We start from the raw sequence: 18,297 nt of genomic DNA, 5'->3' as shown, positions 1-18,297 counted from the left end.
TACGTCATGGGCGGCCGTCGGTCAGTTCGGTGTCGCTGCCTCTTCTGATCCCAGGTACTGCAGTCTTTGGTTCTGGCTGAGCTTTTACTGTGGCAGAAGAGTTTGTGTGAGAGGACCAGTCAACACTGACCTAATCAACACTCTGAGAAGTAAAGTGGTGCTGTTTTAAATGCCAATAAAACAAAAATCAGAAGAGAACCAAGCATCATGGTCTAGGGAATCGGAGTGGAGTGGGGAAGCCTTCTGTAGAGGACACTGTTTGGTTTGGAAGAAAGAGAGGCTGAATATGGCATAAAGAAATATTTAATGACGATAGACTTAGAAAAAAGAGCCTAAAATCTTATTTTCTAAAACCTGTTGCCCACCTATACAGTCTTAAAAAGAAAAAAAAAGTTAATTGATATTTATCAGTTTGATTAAAATACTGCTCTTGAGCAAAAGGTGATCCTGACAGGGAGGGAGAATGTGTGTCTTTATCCTTGAGTGCTATATTTAGTTATTGCAAATATATCTCCTCTCCTCATTCAGTCCTACAGTAACAAGACTGGATTCCAATCATAAAAAAATAATGGAAAACTAAATATACTTTAAAATCCTTTCTCTTATGCTTTACAATCTTTGTTGAATTTTAATAGTGAGATTTATTATTAATTATTCATTATTCATTGTGCAAAGTCAAGGAAATTGCTACCCAAGCACGAGCTTGTTAAATCTATATAAATGTATAAGTTTTGAGATTTCTGGAGTTGATACTAATTTTTTTATTTTATTTTTTTAAGTCACACTGGAAAGTAAGTTACAGTAAACAGTTCTTATGACAGAATAACATGCAACTTTTTTTGGGAAAAAAAAAAACAAAAGAAAACAATGAAAGAAATTGTTAGCAATTTTGGATTTTCTCTCTTCCTCTGTTTTACCAGTTCTGTCTATGCTGTTGCTTTATTTAAAAGCAGCTGTAAGTTGTTGGCCTTTCAATGCAAGCACCTTGACAGCATGCTATTCTCTTCCTTACTTTCGTTTTCATATCTTCTTACATTGGAGCTTCTTTATAGTTTTGAAGCCATATATGTGAAACTTTTACAGGTTTATGTAAGCTATAATGCAATTATTTTATTTATCTATTTATTTATTGAGAGAATATCGCTTGCTATATTCCTGAAGTGTACATTGTTTTGGGATGGGGTGAATTTTTCCTGTATTGCAATTATGAGTTGTAGGGGAAAAAAACAGACAAGCAACTAATGAGGTGTGATGCTAACTGTAGGAGTTAACAGTTTTCAGTCTGCACCATATAGATGAGCATTTGATCCACGAGTAAGAAAATCTCTTAATGACTTAAAGCTTTGGGTGATTCTGCTGTGGACATGGGAGAATATGGAGTGCATGTTTACTGAAGATTGTAGGTCTAAAGCAGTCCTTTGCTGCTGTGGGGAATCAGACCAGCTGTCTTCTTCAAATGAGTTGCACCTTTGGATACTGTCTCAAGTAGCTATTTGGATGGAAGGAAGGCATGTGAGAAGGAGAAAAAAAAAAAAACTTAAAATATATAGCAGATAACACTTGCAATGTATATGAGCAGTGGTTGTCAGTTTCAGTCAAGTGTTTGAGAACTTGGTTTTCTGGTTTGTTTTGGATGAGTAGTTGGTGGGAAAGCTAATATTTAATGTTTCCTTGTTTTCAGCAGTGACTTGGTTTTAACAAATCCTGTGCTGTTGTAATGTGACAACAGCAGAAAACTGGGGTTTTGATTCTTCCTGCTGTCATGCTCTTGTTTGTTTCTTCTTCCTTCTGTAATACCTAATGTGTGTACTCTGTGAATGAGTGGCATGCTGCCTAGCATGGTTTGGTACTGAATCTCTAAGTTTACTCTTTGCTAAGAGCAGAAGACTACCACAGGGGAAAAACAACAGACAAAACAAACAGGAGAAACAAATATTTTTTTTAATACTGAAATGTTTTTTTTAATACTGAAATGCAAAAGAAGGTGAACTGTGCAAGATGACCCTGTAGTACTTGCAGGCAAGATGAAAGGATTTTTAGCATTTGTAATTCAGTGACCAACTAGCTGTGTACTACTGAAACATTGTAAAATTCAAGATTTCCTTTCCGAATTTTCCAGGATCCAGAGAGGAATGGAGACTCCGTTGGATGTTTTATCAAGAGCGGCGTCTCTACTACATGCTGATGACGAGAAACGTAAGTCTGAAACTTGGTTCTCTCTGTTGGATCCAGATGCTTTATGTTTGTACTGTGCATCAGTCTAGTTGCTGGCTTTACCCATCTTTACAGTTTACTGAGTCTAAGACATAGGAAAATGTCTTCAGAAGCTCTTAAGGTTGTCATCTTAAGATAGGAAAAAAAAAAAAAACACGACATTGCATTTAAATTGGTTAGTATGCAAGATGCAAGACAATTGTTTCTGTTATTTTTAAAACATACTTAGCGATCCATAGAAAGGTGCCCTTCTTTTCCCAATTACTTTTGGATTGTTAGCAGACAACAGCTTGTATTGGAATCACTGTCAAAGTAAGGAGGCGTTTTACATCAGGGAGGCCTGTTCCCTTTTAAGAACATGTAACTAGGTGTGCACGGATGGATGGGCAAAGATTCCTTTCCAGCTCATAAAAACTTAGAGGTAGACAGTTACAATTAGTAATGAGCACTTCATTTTCCTTTCAGTGCTAGTAAAAGACAAGTACAGGATGTTAACGTTATAAATGATGTCAGTTGCAGCTACAGAGTATCTCATTGCCAGGCATTTGGGTAATATTTTTACTTCTCTTACCATTCAGAAAAATTGTCTAAGATGGGTTAGCCGATATTAGAAGAATGTTTTCACTTCTGCCAAATTGTAGTGCTACTGTGTAGAATGGCATGTTAGTAATAACTTTCCTTTTTTTTTTTTTTTTTTTCTGAGTAATGTATGCATCATGGTTATCAACCTAAATAAATACTAACTAGGAAAATGGTATTTTGGATTTTAAACTGCGCTTTTTGTGTGTCTGTATGTAGCATCTGTGCATAAAGTTGCCTTTTAAGTTGACTTTTTTTGAAAAGTGAAGGTTTCGAATGTTGAATTAAGTAATTGATTTACTGCTGCTGCTAATCAACATATTGAATTAATTGAAATACGAAACAAACACTGTGTATTTGGAGATCAAGTCCCAGACTTTTTGTGTATGTTCAAATAGTCAAGATAACAGTAGCTCACTGTTGAAGAAGTTTGCAAAATGAAAGTTTCATACTTCTGTGTTACTGTGTCTTAGCTTTATAATGAATATTGCTTTTGTTGCTCTTTCATGTTCACCTTACTGCTAGATAAGGACTAAGGACTAAGTTTGTACTGATCCCTCTGTAATGGGATGACTTAGTTGAATGCTATAGTTGTTGACTATTACTGGTAAAAAGAACAGCAGTGAAAGTCCTCAAGGAAATTGTTCTAACTGTGATTTTGGCCTGGCAATTTCTCTTGTAAATTAACTTGCATGTTTACTGAAATGGCAAAAGCTTAGCTTATTTTCTTTTGACTACATGCGTGTGTGTGTATATATATATATGTGTGTGTGTGTGTATACATATATATATATCTATATATCTATATATATGTATATACATATACTGCCTGAGATTCTAGTTTGATTTTGATTCTGAGTTCCATAGGGTAGGAATGTTGGGCTGTGTTTAGAGAATCCAGAGGAAGTCTGAATCAGTGCAGCTCGCATGTGAGGAAGCTGATATGTGTCTGGTTCTAATTTACATTCCTTTAGTTTTACCACTTAGACTTAATTAGATTTATGCCACTCTGCAGCTTCTAACTTATACTCTCTCTAAGTTTGTCCTGTTGCTGAGTGTGCTGCACACCAAGCACGCTATCATATGTAAAGCTGCGAAAAGGAAGATCTAAGGAGCGCAGACCAGGCTCTGAACCCGTACTTTTTTGTGTTGCATTTTTTTGGAAACTGCACCAGCAAGTGGTGTTGCCTAATGGATACTAATAGGTTGAAATTAGCCTTAATCTTAAGTTTAGTGATTATCCTTGAGCTTTCCAGTAAAGTGCCTGGCAGGCTGCTCCTGAAGCTTTAGCAGCAGTTCGTCTCTGGACTTGTATATCCCATGCTGACTTTATGTAACAAATGGAATTCTGTGGACTTCCTCATATTCCAGTCATGACCTGTACTCCAGTCATTTCTTTTTTTTTGTTTGTTTTGTTTTGTTTTTCCTCCTTAAATCACATTATTCTTAGATACTTGGTATCTGAACAAGGTATTGCATTATTTCAGTGATGTTGATTGTATTTAGGTAATACTATGCAGGTCATTTTATTGTTCATTCATTGCAGGGGCGGGGATGGACAGTGACAGGAATGACAAAAACAATAGGTTCGTCTTGACATTGACAATGATAATGTGAACTTTCCTGCTTCCTGACTTTTGAATACGGATTTCAGATACGTTTAGCTTCTGGAACATTTCTGTCTTACCTGAAGTCTCTCTTTTTTTTTTTTTTCTGGAATAGAAATTTATCTACCAGATAGTTCCTGATGCCCTTTGCACATTTCAAATTTGAAATTTTATCTTTTTTTTTTTTTCTTTTTCCAATGGGGACCAGAAGAAAATGAAGCCATAAACTTTTCTGACATCAAAGTGCTATGAAGAAAATAGTGGTTAGGTTCCAGCGAAACAATAAATCTCCTTGTAAGGATGATTAGGCTCATCTAAGCCACATAGAGTGTAAGAATTAAAAACAGCTAATCTGTCTTCTCAAGACCAACTGAAGCAATTAAGATATCATCCATTTTAACTATAATCACTGAAAATTATTCCTCTTCAAAGTATTTTAATATTAAAGCTTTTAAAATAAAAATGAACGTGACCTTTACAATTCTGTCTTGCAGTATAAGGAAGGAAGCATATGCTGTATGTAAGAGAACGTAACGTGTATAAAATGTTTTTGAAGTTAAACTACGTATACTCCTTCATAAGATATAAAGCTAGCTTAAGTTGTTGGTGCTCTTGTTCATGCATATCACTGATTTAGCTGCTACTTTTCCTGAAAGTGTTAGTACTGTTTGTATACCAGACATTGATCCTCTTGCAGACAAATTACAAACTTTAGCACCCTGATATGCTTTAATTCTATCTCAACCTCAACTTCAAACTAACTTGCACAAATCAGCAGTTTTCAAGTGCATTTACTGTACCTAAGCAGTACACATACAGGTTCCTGTTAATAGCAAGGCTTATTTCCTGAAGCTGCTACGTTATTTCATTTTATTCTTGGTTGTCTAACTATATTCTCAGGAGGAATATTACCATTATTTATAAATTTAATTCTTTCTAACATGAAGTATCCTCTTTTATCTCTGTGGGACACTCAACAGAATGCCAAGTAATGTAGAAGTGTCTTTGTGTGTGCATAGGTTACATTCAGTTGAAAACAAATATCTTTTTAACTGTACCAGTACTTAAACAAATAAAAAATGAATGTGATTTATGGCTATTAGATTTCCTGGAATTGTTAGTGGTTTTTTTTTTTTTTTTTTTTTTTTTTTAAACAAATATGACCTTGAGGATGGTGTTTTTTTTTTCTTTTTTTCTTTTTCATCTATGTCAGTGAGGTTGACCTTTGGTGATATGTTTGCACGGTATGTTGCTTTCAATGGCATCTCTTTTTTTTATTTCATGAACTATGTTGGCAGTTATTTCAACAACTCCCAGTATAAATCATGCTGCACTTGTTATGAAAGAAAATTTACAAAACATTTGGTTAACTACTGTTTCATGGAAATGATTAATTACAGAAAATAAATTATTAATGTAATTTTCTATTTGTCACTCTTACCAGAGTGATGTAATTTAAGCTTAAGTTGTAGTAGATCTATACTTTATGAAAGAAGGTAAGTTGACACTGCTTTGGACATGATAACAGTTAAAGCAGAGGACAAAGATATTTTCTAATAGAGTTTGTTTTTCATAGAATCACAGAATGGTTTGTGCTGGAAGGGACCCTAAAGCCCATCGAATCCCAACCCCCTGCCATGGGCCAGGACACCTCTCACCAGGCCAGGTTGCTCAAGGCCCCATCCAGCCTGGCCTTGGGCACTGCCAGGGATGGGTTAAGCAACTTTTACTTGCTGTCCACACTTGATTTCTTGTTTCACTGGAAAGAAAGCATACAAGGGTGCCTGTCATCTTGAAGGCTTGTCTCTTAATCACTCAGTTTTCAACAGTGAAAGGGATAGGATGTAGGAAGTCTGTGCTGTTTATGAGTGACTGTTCAGTGCAAGAGTAGGTGATGAGCAACTATTCATCTGTAAGTGGCACCTGTAAGGTTTTGCTGTGTTGGTTTTTGTTTGTTTGTTTGTTTTTCAGAGCATGGGTAGTGGGTTTTGTATGAAGTGAACATCTGTAAGATCTGTGTATGTGTGCTGTCTATTGATTGTTATCAGAGCTGGTAGAAACCTTATCAAATGTGGATTAATGTATAATTGCAAAAGTCAAGTTTATTTTGAGATGTTTGACAGAAAATGAGGACTTGTAGTTGCAGAATGCATTGAAAGCACTGTGTTCTTGTCATGTGCTTATTTTGTAGTAACATTTCAGTTGTGCTTCCCTCCAGTATGCAATTCTAGTTTAAGAATGGGAATGAATGAGGAAAAATACATGTTGTTTCTTACTCTTTCAGGATATTATAGTGAAAAGTGTGTTGTTGGCAGACAGAAGATAATATATTTCCATGAGGAAATGAAAGTTTTAGAAACAGCTAATAAATGGCACAACAAAGTCCAGGGTAATAGCTTTGGATTCAAATACAGTGTACCAAGTCCGTACCTATTGAGTCTTACTTTATATTTTGAAACTCTGTGATAGAGGAGGGCATTTAAAATAATAATGATAATAAAAAAGCTTTGATCAAGTCATGCTTCTTGCATGTGTACTGCAGTTGTGTGTGCCGTATTTGTATGTAAGTAAACCTGGAACTGCTATTTTATACTTCTTGCCTATGAAGACTATTATTCTTTGGCAATGGTTCCTTTTATGTGGCTTAGTTTAATTCACTTCAAATAATTAAGCTAGACTGTGTAGTCGGTATTTCTAGTGCAGAAGAACTGCTGTGCTTTAAAATCCCTACCCTAATATATTTTGCAATAAATTTCTCATGTAGACAATACCTGCAAATCAGTTTTTACTTTCCTTCATTTAGGTCAATCAGTTCAGCTAGGAGAAGGAACTTTGTGCTGTCTACCATCTCTTAATTAATATACAGTAATTTGTTGTTTTTGAAAGCTGATCCTAAAAAAGAATACATTCAGGATGAGATGAGAACAACTCATTATTTTTTTTGACACTGTTGAAGATAGTAACTGTAAGCGTATTACTTTAAAATACAAAGTGGATAATATTTGCGATAGAATTGGACTTGAGTGTTGTTATTTGTGCTGAACATAATAATGACAGTGTGTTTCTAGCATCACTAGCACTCTTCTGTACTTTTCTGTCTGTTTTGTAAATTTATAGCAAATTACAGACAATGAGTCTAAGGGCAGGTTTTCTTAGCAATCTTTGCAGAATCTTAAATATCTTCCATCCTACTGTGTGAACAATATAAATCAGCAATGAAAATATTCAAGATCCTGAAAATTTTGTGGCTGACTAAAAGTGAGTAATAGCATGGAACTTGGTATATGAATTAAGTTAGCACGAGGGCAGCCTTAAAGATCAGTTTCATTTATTTATTTATTTTATTTCTTTGTTGAAGAGATCTATCTGCTTTAGAAAAATGAGAAAGAGTAATAGCATTTTTACAAGCAGTGAAACAGAGGCATCGAGTCACAGTGTTTGTTCGTTTTCTAGTCACAAATTCAGCCCATTCCTGGCTGAGGGGAGTAATGTTAACAGTAAGGGTGATAAATATTCTACAGCAGTGCCGTACTTAATACGAGATGATAAATTTCTAATAGAGTATAGTCTGTAATGTGACTTGCTTTTTGTATTTTGATTTACATATATATATGTCCAAAGCAAATCTTGTAAGAAAGCAATACAAGGCAACAGTTACAGCTGTATATTGTAGGTAAGAGAGAATTCACTATCATTTGTCACTTATGGAGTGGTTGTTTTAGGGGTAGAAGGGAAACAAATTGATTCAATAAGGGCAACCTAGAACATAGTTTGAGTTCTTTAAACATTAATTCTCATACAGACTATATTGATGGTAAACTATTTTCCTCTTATGATAAAATCCTTCATTTTGTGACCCCAGTAACAGGTATAATTCTCTAATAATTTAGTATATCACCAGTTTTATGTTTTCTTTTAATTGTTTTGCCAGTACTTCTGTAGTTGATCTTTTTTATTTTTATTTTTATTTTTATTTTTATTTTTATTTTTATTTTTATTTTTATTTTTATTTTTATTTTTATTTTTATTTTTATTTTTATTTTTATTTTTTAACGTAATACTGTTGAGAAGGTTAATGTTATCTGTAATACCTGCTGCTGTGCATATACAGGGGAAAACGTAGTCCCTGTTCTCGAGGCAGTCAAGGGCAGAAAGCAGAGCACTGCTATGGTGAGATGGGGCTACATCTGCTTAGGTAGGATGTCAAAAGCAGAGATGGAAATTTGCATTTCCTGATACCTGGTTGTAGCATTTTATTCACTATGCTGCTAACACCCTAACTTCATTTAAAGCCTGAGTTCTTAGTCTGGCAAAAAATCCTACAAGAGTTTGATGCCACAAAAATTTTTGCTACCGTAGAAGTGGAATTTAGTGGGTGGGTGGCAGTACTTACCCTTTTCTGCCTGTTGATTTTGGAATATTCGGGAAATAAATTTGCTATTGTCTTTTACAGTAGCTCATAGTAGCACCATAAAATTGCGCATAGGGAAACTGTCCTTTAAAAATCCTTTGCTTTGAAGAATATCGTGCAAGTTTCTGTTCCTTTACCTGAGCAAGCAATCAGTCGTCATAGATAATCTTAAGATACCATTGCCACTGGGTGCTGACTAAATCAGTGTCTTGTTTTTCCCCAGTTTAGAGTAGATAAATTTCTCCCTTATAAGAAAAAACTTTTATGTAATTCTACTGAAAATCTTGCTTCTTGTTACTTTCGAGATCAGTAAATGAAAGTCTTTCTTTTAATCTGAATGTCCTACTTTTTGTTTTGCTGACAATGCTTGCTGAAACCCCACTGGGCTAAGTTGAGGACAACACAACCATCCAAACCAGGCTATTTCTTTTGCACTCTGTAAATAGATTTCACAGTAGTTTGTATGCACATTGTTCTTCACTACTTTCAAAGTCTGAGGATTTTTAATCAGGATTTGTCAGCTCTTCTTAGATGTCTCTTACTAATCAATCCAGCCTAATCTTTCATGTAGAGCTTGACTTCTTCAGAAGACTTTTCCCTTACTGTGAAAGGAGGGAAAATGACGTGCTTCGCAATTGTTTCTCCTATGAAAGTAAGTGAATTGTTATTTCCTCTTTCATGGTAAATTAAAATAACTATTTTGTTATCTTTCTACCAGTTTGATGATTGGATGAATATGTTTGTAAGGCAGATATGTACTAAAGACAAAGAGTTAAATTATGAAAATGAGATGTAAGGTTAGACTTCAGTGTTCTGCAACTCAGTTTAACATACTGAATTCTTTAATTACAGAAATTAATGAGCAATTAAGTTATTGAACAGCTTTTATGAATTAGAAACTATATGGTCAGAACTTATATGTGATGTCTAGCAAAACAGAAACTGAAGTTTTCTGGAGGCAAATACAATTTCTAAGCAGCAGTATCAGCAAAGATTTACATTTATGAACCCTCAACAGCTATTGGAGGTGTTAAAATAAATTTGTTAGCTAGTCATTTACTTAACATTTAATCAATAATAGGAGAAGAACAGGAGTCCTACTAGTTTTGGAGTAGAATTTGTGGCATAACTCATCTGTTAGTACTGAAAGGAGGAAAAGTATTGAAGTGTGATGTTTCAGTTTGGTAATCGTGTGATGGAAAAACATATGTGGTTCAATCATTGAAATGCAGCCTGAATCATCTGTTGTTGCTGCATGAATACCAAAAGCCTTAAATAATAAAACTCTGAGTAATAACATGCGTAGTGTTCTGCTTTTAGATTTATGAACCATACAAACCAGGAAAATGCTAATATCTTCCCTGTTTTAAATATGAGAGGTTTTTTTTATTATTATTAATATTATTAATAAAATACTCAAATGGATGAATTCCCAGCCTTCAACTCTTTGTTTTTCAGAAACACTTCAGCTGTTTTTATTACTCAACACTTTCACAGAGGAGCTTTCTGTAAAATGATATCAGGACCATATAATCGTTTTTAGGATTTTCTTGAAAGTAGGAGTGTTAAATGGGAAAACTCATTGCTTGTTGTGTTCTCCTCCCCTCTTCCCTCCATCAAATATTCTTACCTCTAGAAAGCTTCACTCCATGCCCTTCCCCCAAGTTTATTGTAGCAAGGAGATAAAGAATGAGTAGAGTTATGTTTTCAACTTGTTAAATAGGCTGGAAAATGGGGCTATTGTCTGCATGGCGCCTACATGTATTTTAATAGGAGTAGAACACCATTAGCATAGCCAGTGGAGTGATGGTAATGCCTTCAGGAACAAACTGTCTAAATGTATTTTTTTTTCAAATTAATTTTAAAAAAAATCAAGACATTCATCTGCCTATAGTTTGTAAACATGTAGCATCCTTCAACATACCAGATGTTTCTGCCCAAGCTGCATTGGCTCAGAGTCAGGCTGCTCAGAGTTCCTGTGTCGTTTCTTTGTGAATCCCTTTTAGCTAATTGGTGATAAAACATTTGCAGTGATTGGTGGCATTACCTCCAAGGAAATTATGTTTACTGAAACACAATCTCTTTAAGTGTTGTTTGGCACGGGGAGGGAGAAGAATCTTCTTACTAGAATGGAATTTGTCATCAGATACCAACCACTGCTCAGAAAATTGCAGCTGAGTGAATGCCATATTGTGAGTGTGATAGCACATACACCACCATGTGCAACTTGTCAGTGCACGTGCTTCTGAATGGTTGTATTCCCTGAAACACAATACCTGGAGCTTTGTGCTCAGTAGTATTTGTTGTATTCTGCATTTGGGGAAAAAAAATGGAGAAAAATATTTGGTCATTGTGTTTTTTTCTGTTTTATGGTGGGTAATTTGCAATTACACAACTACACAAATGGATGTTGTCTTTTCTTCCTGGTAGGCAGAATATAGTAGCACGTGGAAATCTGGCCATTCTTAATGTAGTGAACATTATTCAGCTTATTTCACTAAAAAATTAAAATATAAATAAAATAAAGTTCTACCTTACTTAGGAATGCTACAGGCTGTGCTGTGAAATGCAGGGTGCTTTCCCAGGATGTTCTTCCCACATCTGTAATAGCGCAGAGAGTCAGGACGTGCTTGGAAATGTGTGTCACACGTGCAAGGCTACTGCTCTCATTTAGGGCAGAATTTGAGAGAAAGGAGTTGGAATGTCTCAGAAATACTTTGGATTCAATATATTTTCTGTTGTCTATCCCTTTCCTTGTTTAATATTTTTATAGTTACTGCAAAGTTTTATCCATGCGTCTGGAAACGTTAGGAGTAGGAGTGCTTTACAACTTCCCGGCTGGCTGCTTGCCGCTAGGCGTGCTGCCCCTCCCGTCGCTCAGGTTCTATGCACCAGATGCCATGCATTCTGCAATGAGTGTAATTCATCTTCCAGATGGGAAAGCTTGGCTTTTGGGGAAAGATAATGTCTTTGGTGCAGTGTAACAATTCTTCACTTTGCTTATGCAGGCAAGCAGATATGAAACTACCTTTTTTCTGTAAGTAAATTACATGATTGTATTTAAGAAAGAAGAACTCAGAAAGCTTTGTGTTCTGTTATGATTTAAAGACCTTATGCTGAAATAAAAGGATGGTTTTATTTAAATACATTGTTTTTATACACACACTGTTAAAACAGTATTAAAGTTGTGAAGTCGATTCTTTTAGAAGCCCTGCGGTGTTAAAATTGAAGTGATCTTATGCAATCTTGACTCCTTTTTCTGTTGTACAGTCTTCACTGAAATGATTGTTGAGTATTTGCAGTTCTGTTGTAAACAGAAATATGTAAGTGCTTAGTTAATGAACATATGTTTGGTGTTTTCTTTTCCCTTGCTGGAAGCCCGGACTTCATTTATGGCATGCCACTGAGATTCTGACCTGAAGGAGGAGGGAGCTGAACATAGGTTTTTCCAGTCCAAGATGAGTGTTAATGGCTAATGAAATAAAGGGAGGATAGAGGCAGCTATCCCACTCTGCTTTACAACTCATTCCTTTTGTTGTTAATAAAAAAACGACCAAACAAAAAAACCCTGTAATGCTTTGCTTCAGGCTGAAGAGAGAATATTTCTCCCCTAAGATGCAAAAACCAACTTTTGACTTGCTTTTAAATATTCCCCTCTGTTGCTGCTGAACAAAAATCAATTACTTGTGTAAGCACACTTGCTACAAATCTTCCATGCAGCTATAAACAGTGTCACTGCAGAATTGTCTATCATCCATAAGCTTAAAAGGAGAAATTCTTCTTGTTTAGCAAATTGTGAGGTGATAAATTACTCTTTGTTGTTGTTGTTGTTTTTACTTCTGTTCTGATTTTAAATTCAATGATACACACATTAAAATGGGTCTAGAAAAAACACCCTAAACTGTATAACAAAGAGTATTTTAGTCCATCTGTTACAATGATATTGTATTAGGTGATAATACCGTGATAACACAGGAACTAAATTTGTTTAAATAGATTTATTGTTTTGTAAGAAAGATAATTCTAAAGGGTAGCTGGACAGAAATTGTCTTTGTGTTCTTGTGTTTTTGTTTTAAATTAATTCATTTTATCTCATGCACTAGGCTTAAATTTTCCTGAAAAAGCGGCCATAGCAGTAACTGCTCTTGTTTTCTGGGTCATGCCCATGTTGTCTGTTTGGTTCCTGTGAGAACAGCTGTTTACTGCAGTTGTAACTTTACTACTATAAATCTCTGGCCTTTATTTGCTTTCTTTAGAGCCAGGATATATCTGGTTCATAATAGCAAAAGAGCAACGGTTATTCTATGGCTCCATCTGTCTCCTCTCCCAGTTTTTGTATCCTAATGTACCTCTTGCTTAGCATGACCTGGAATGAATTCGGCTGTCTAAGCATGCAAGAATTTTACTTCCCCCCCCTCCCCCGAACTTACATCCAAATAATGACATGAATGGAGAACCTCTTTCAGTAGTTCTTATCCTTAGAGTTACCGCATCAGTGAACTGCATCATGGTTTTCCAACAAGCTCTAGATTTTAAATACATTGAAGTTCAGCAGTGTTGGCCTCTGATGGAAATTCATGATCTTACTGTGCAAGGGCCTTGGTCTTTGTGAGAATTTCAGAATGTGAGTATTGCATAATGCCAGCACTTACCATAGTTATATTGCTTTCTTTTGTCATATTTGCCTGACCAAACTATCCTTATATATGAAAATGATGAGCTGTATTATTAGAAGTATAGTTGAATAGCTAATTAGCTCTAAAGTTAATAGCTGTATTAACATTTATAGTAGTCCTTAGTAAAATAATTTGAAATTGGTAATATTATTGCTCTTTTAAATATGCAAAAAACTTAAGACTACTTTCTTTAATATTAAAGACTTGAAAATGTGTCGATATTCATACTGTTTTTTCTGTGTAAAGAAAAAACAATTTGTGAATTTTCAATCCATCCTGTTTGTAAAAATCTATAATTATTTTTTTTAAAGTCTAATAATAGTTAACTGGTCTCAGTAGAAACCTCTGCACTGTCGGACTCTTCTTGTCCAAAGTACTTGATATCGATAGGCTTTCCGTGAGTTAACAGCAATAACTGGTTATGTTGTTGTCTTGTGGTTCCATCAGGCAGTGGGTCAGCTGCCTTAATCCATTTGACTGAACTTCTCATGACTCTCAACAGATGTTTTGCCTTTAAAGGTCAGTTTAACTTTCTGAACAGACTAGCTCCTTGCTTCCCAGAGCATGCCAACATAGTTAAGAACTGGAATGTAGTTTGACATCAGGAATGAAATCTCATGAATTTCTTTTTCACTTCCTTAGTTATTCAACCAAATCTCATATGATACCCACTTTCATAACAACTGCAGAGCATGTTTTAAAAAGAAAATACAATGTCAGAAGAAGATGATGATCTAATTCCTCATGTTATGTTGTTACTGCGAATAGCTTTAAGTTGTAAGGCATAATCATTCTAGTGTATTTTGGTAAGGTTTGCCTGTATTATAATAGTATATTGCAGCATGGTTGTGCTAGGCATTAAAACATAGGCATAATTAAATTCCCATCCAAAATGTATGCTGTGAATATCCGTGTTTGATACTAAAACAAAATGCATGCAGTTAATGGACTTCAGCACCATTCTTAACAGTGGAAGTGGTAAGGAAAAGGTGCCCCACGGAAGACCAGAGAAAGCAATGAAGTTAAAGTAAATCATAAGCTCTCAGCAGGAAACTTGGCTTTTAAAAGGAGATATGATCGTATCCTAATGTATTTTTAGGGAGAGTCATAATTTGCTTCTCTGTTGGAAGGGGAGATGTGTTTTGCTGAAGCAGAGTTGTGCATCGTGTGACTGGCAGAAGTCTGCAGGAGGTATTTCAAAGAAAAGTTCTTCTCAACCATGGACAGTTACTTGTTGGCTCACACCTGAAGCATGTCAGGTTGGCCTGTCTAACGTAACTGTGCTGGAATGCAATAGGGAGATTGAATCTGTGTTGGGATTCCTGCTAATATTTTGTGACATTGTTTCATAGATTGGCCACGGGTTGTGGGAATAAACATGCAGCAGATTTACATGTGTGAATTATTACTGTGCTTATTATGGTGCTCAGTAATGTGACTTTTTACTCCATGATGTAACTGAAAACATCATTTGGCATGCATGTATATCTTTTGTGTATATCTGCTGTGTGAAAATTTCAGTATTTTACCACCACCAATAAAATAATTTTCATTGATAAAATAATCACGCGCAGTATTGGGTTTCCAACCAGCAGCTTTGCTGAATGGTTCAGGAATTCTCCTGTATTCAGGAGAGGGGGGAAGAAAATGATGTTTCTTCACTTAATTCTCCCTTGAAAGTTCAAGATCTCCATTTCTATAGGCAGAGAAGAACCAAACAAATTGATAGGTCCACATGACAGCTACAGAGTCATGCTGAAATAATAACTTCAATCTTATTTAGCTGTCTAGTACTTCATAATTCTTACTATGGAGACTATTATTTTTTAATGGTGATCTGCTCAGGTGTCTGCCTGATCTTTTGATAATCTCACAGGTCTACTTTACAATTCTTTTTTATTTCTCAGATATATGGCATTAGTGGTAGTATATGCTGTTCCACTGACCTTAATACAAGAACGCTAATGCTGCTGTCTTTCTGTTTTCAATCATACCCAAAAGTTAATAGTAATGAGGGGAAGATTGTGACAATAGAAAAATGCAGGTTTTCACTGCCACTTTTGGCTATTCACTCCTGGCAATGCGGTGATCTGTTTGAACACGTGCGCTTATGCTCTCCTTAGCTGTTTAGTTCAGTTATTAACAACAGTAGTGTTCTGTTCTTTCTGGTAGCACTAAAGTCTTTCCAAGTCACTTTTAAAGCAGAATAGGTGCATGTTCTCCACAAATCTGTTAGGAGGTTATTTCCATTTTATGGCTGAAATTTGCATGTTCAATGAAGTAAGTGGACATATTTCTAAACATGATGCTACTTTGACTTTTCCTTTGACATCTGTTACCTAAAATAGATGAAGAATTTCTCCAGTAGGTATAGAATGCTTGTTATTGCGTATCAGAAAAAGAAAGTTCAGTACAGATGAGCAGTGTTTCAAAAACTCGTTTACATATTGTTGCAAGCTGCAGATGCTGCTTGTTAATGTTAAAGGTAGGAATTCATCAGTACATGGCCTTGATTTGTTATCTGTCTGTTATCTTCTTCCAAGTGTTATAGGTTACCAACTTCTTATGTCCAGGATTTTTCCTATTGTTGTTGCCTGTGCTTGATGCTATGCTTTGATAACTGCTTGGAATTTCTAACAGAGTACAAATAGCCACAAGTGCCTTTCTGCCAGAGGATAAATCTGCTTTATCTTTTTTTTCTGAAAAGGCTTGGTAATTTCCTTTGTGCAAGTATCTATAGCTCACACAGACACTCAAATGTCCAAAAAAAAGGATGAGCTTATGTTGCTAGCATGTGTCTCTTCTTGGTCAACTTTCTTATCGTTATTTGAATTACTTCTTGATGTGTCAGAACTCCAGTAGAGCTATGTCTTCTTTTAAAGGTACTTCAGGTTCTCTGTGTCTCCCATACTGGGGGAAAAAACTTAGCTGAGTGTTTTTTTGTTTTGTTTTGTTTTGTTTTTACTATATTCCTGAAAACTACAGCATCTCAACATTTGAAATCTTAACAAATGAAAATAAAAATCATATTTCAGTGGGGAGTTCCCTTATGGATATTACAGTTTCCACTCTGGTCTTGTGTTCTTTCACTCTTCGAACCCAGCACTGCAGTTTCTCTGCCAGGATCCTCTTGCAGCGAAGGTCACTGCTGGCAGACAGGTTGGGTGCTTGCTTGCTATTCCATGTATTCCACTCAAGGTTCTGTTATCATGATACAATAAAAATGAATGAGTCTATACTATACACTTTGTTTTAAGCTTGTTAATTGTTACACGGTGATTCTAAACTGGTAGAAAAAGGGGGAGGTGCTTTTTTATTTTCTGGTGTGATGTGCAGAGTGAGTACAAACAATTTTGTATTTTTCCCCTTAAGGAAAAAGGGTTTGAAAAAACACCCAAAAGGTGCGATGAAGTGTTGCATGTTTTCATGATTTCTTACTGTTGAGGAACTGGCATTAGCTATAGAACAGTATTAGAAATTCTGTACAGTGTTTTGGGGGGTCTGGCTAGGAATATCAACTGCTCCCCAGCTTCTTTGGGTCAGTCAGAGTCCGTCTTAGCCCCTCACTTCTCTTTTTGTCATGCCCTGTTCTGGAAGTGACAAACCTCTGCAATAATGGTAAATGTAGAGGTAGCATCAAATGCACTCATGTGAGATCATATTTTCCAGTGGTACTGTTATGGCTTAAAGCAGATTATAATTTTTCTTCTTCAGACCTTTGCTTGTATTTCTTCTAACCATTATTTTATGAAAAGATGTGACAGATATGGGAGCTTCAGACAGAGTATATGCTGATCTCTATTTTGTAATGATTTCCTTTTTCCTTTGTTTTCTCTTAGACTAGTTATGTCTAAGTTTTGATCTGGATCATTCAAAATTGAATTGGTTTTCTGCATGTATTCTGTATTTATGCTCATGTTCCTGGGAGTAGATCTTTGCTTTGAGCTGTGTTTTGTTTCTTGTTTTTTAAGCCAATACTTAAAAACAAACATATGAAGAAAAGTAGTTACACACATGCATTCATTTAAAACAAAGAAAAGATAAAACAGAGCAAAAAGGATTTGTTATTGGTGGCCCACAAACAGCTTTTAGAGAATATGTACTTGTCTGTAAAAGTGAGATAGGCAAATATGCATGTGCGTTCAGTCTGAGGTTGTGGGAAAAATAATGCTTAAATTCTTGTATTTAGGGGCAACTACCAGCTGTTTCAAAATGAGAATTGTTGCAAGTACAGCAAAATGAGTCAATGCTGATAAATGGCTTATCACAGTTTTAATCCTGAGAGGGACTGGGGACATGTGTAGTAGCGTATGTGTGTAATCACCCAAAGGATGTCTTTGGATCCCAAGCAGGACAGCAGCTTAGCTGCTGATAACCCCATGTCCTGGCAGCTGCAGGAGGCAGCCACATGTTAAAGGTTGCACGCATTTCGGTAATTTTTGCATAATTCTTCACATGAGGTATGCACGTGTGAGAGAGCTGTGTTTGTTCCTAATCCCTACGACAATTGTTTTATGCCCTGCAGAACATGCAAATAAGTTCTGGTATTTGTGATAAGTAAATCAGATCTTTTTTTCGTTTTTTCTTTTCCTTTTTTTTTTTTTTTTTTTTTTTCTTCAAAATTAGTCCTCTGCATGCTCTGAGGTCTTTTGTTTAATTTGCTTTTTTACCTGCCACCAGCAGCAGCATTGTGTGGTTGCTTGTAGTTCTGTGCTTTGTGCATAGGGGTAATAGATTGCAGGCTGAAAATGAATCTACAAGTTATTGTCGGAATTAAGTTCCATAGGCTAACTGTTTAATTAAATGTTCG

General features: G+C 35.6%; 1 protein-coding gene across 1 annotated transcript in view; it reads left to right on the top strand.

Annotated features, from left to right (window-relative positions):
- VGLL4 (vestigial like family member 4) overlaps nt 1–18,297 on the top strand; it is a 90,217-nt gene that overhangs the window by 5,136 nt on the left and 66,784 nt on the right. The window contains exon 2 of the mRNA XM_027467772.3: nt 2,120–2,196. Coding sequence (XP_027323573.1) covers nt 2,133–2,196 — 64 coding nt within the window. The 5' untranslated portion in view covers nt 2,120–2,132. The remainder of the gene's footprint in view (nt 1–2,119; nt 2,197–18,297) is intronic.

Source organism: Anas platyrhynchos, chromosome 13 (assembly GCF_047663525.1).
Source record: "Anas platyrhynchos isolate ZD024472 breed Pekin duck chromosome 13, IASCAAS_PekinDuck_T2T, whole genome shotgun sequence".
NCBI lineage: Eukaryota > Metazoa > Chordata > Aves > Anseriformes > Anatidae > Anas > Anas platyrhynchos.
The sequence above is the reverse complement of the archived record's forward strand: the minus strand, read 5'-3'. Positions and strand labels throughout refer to the sequence as shown.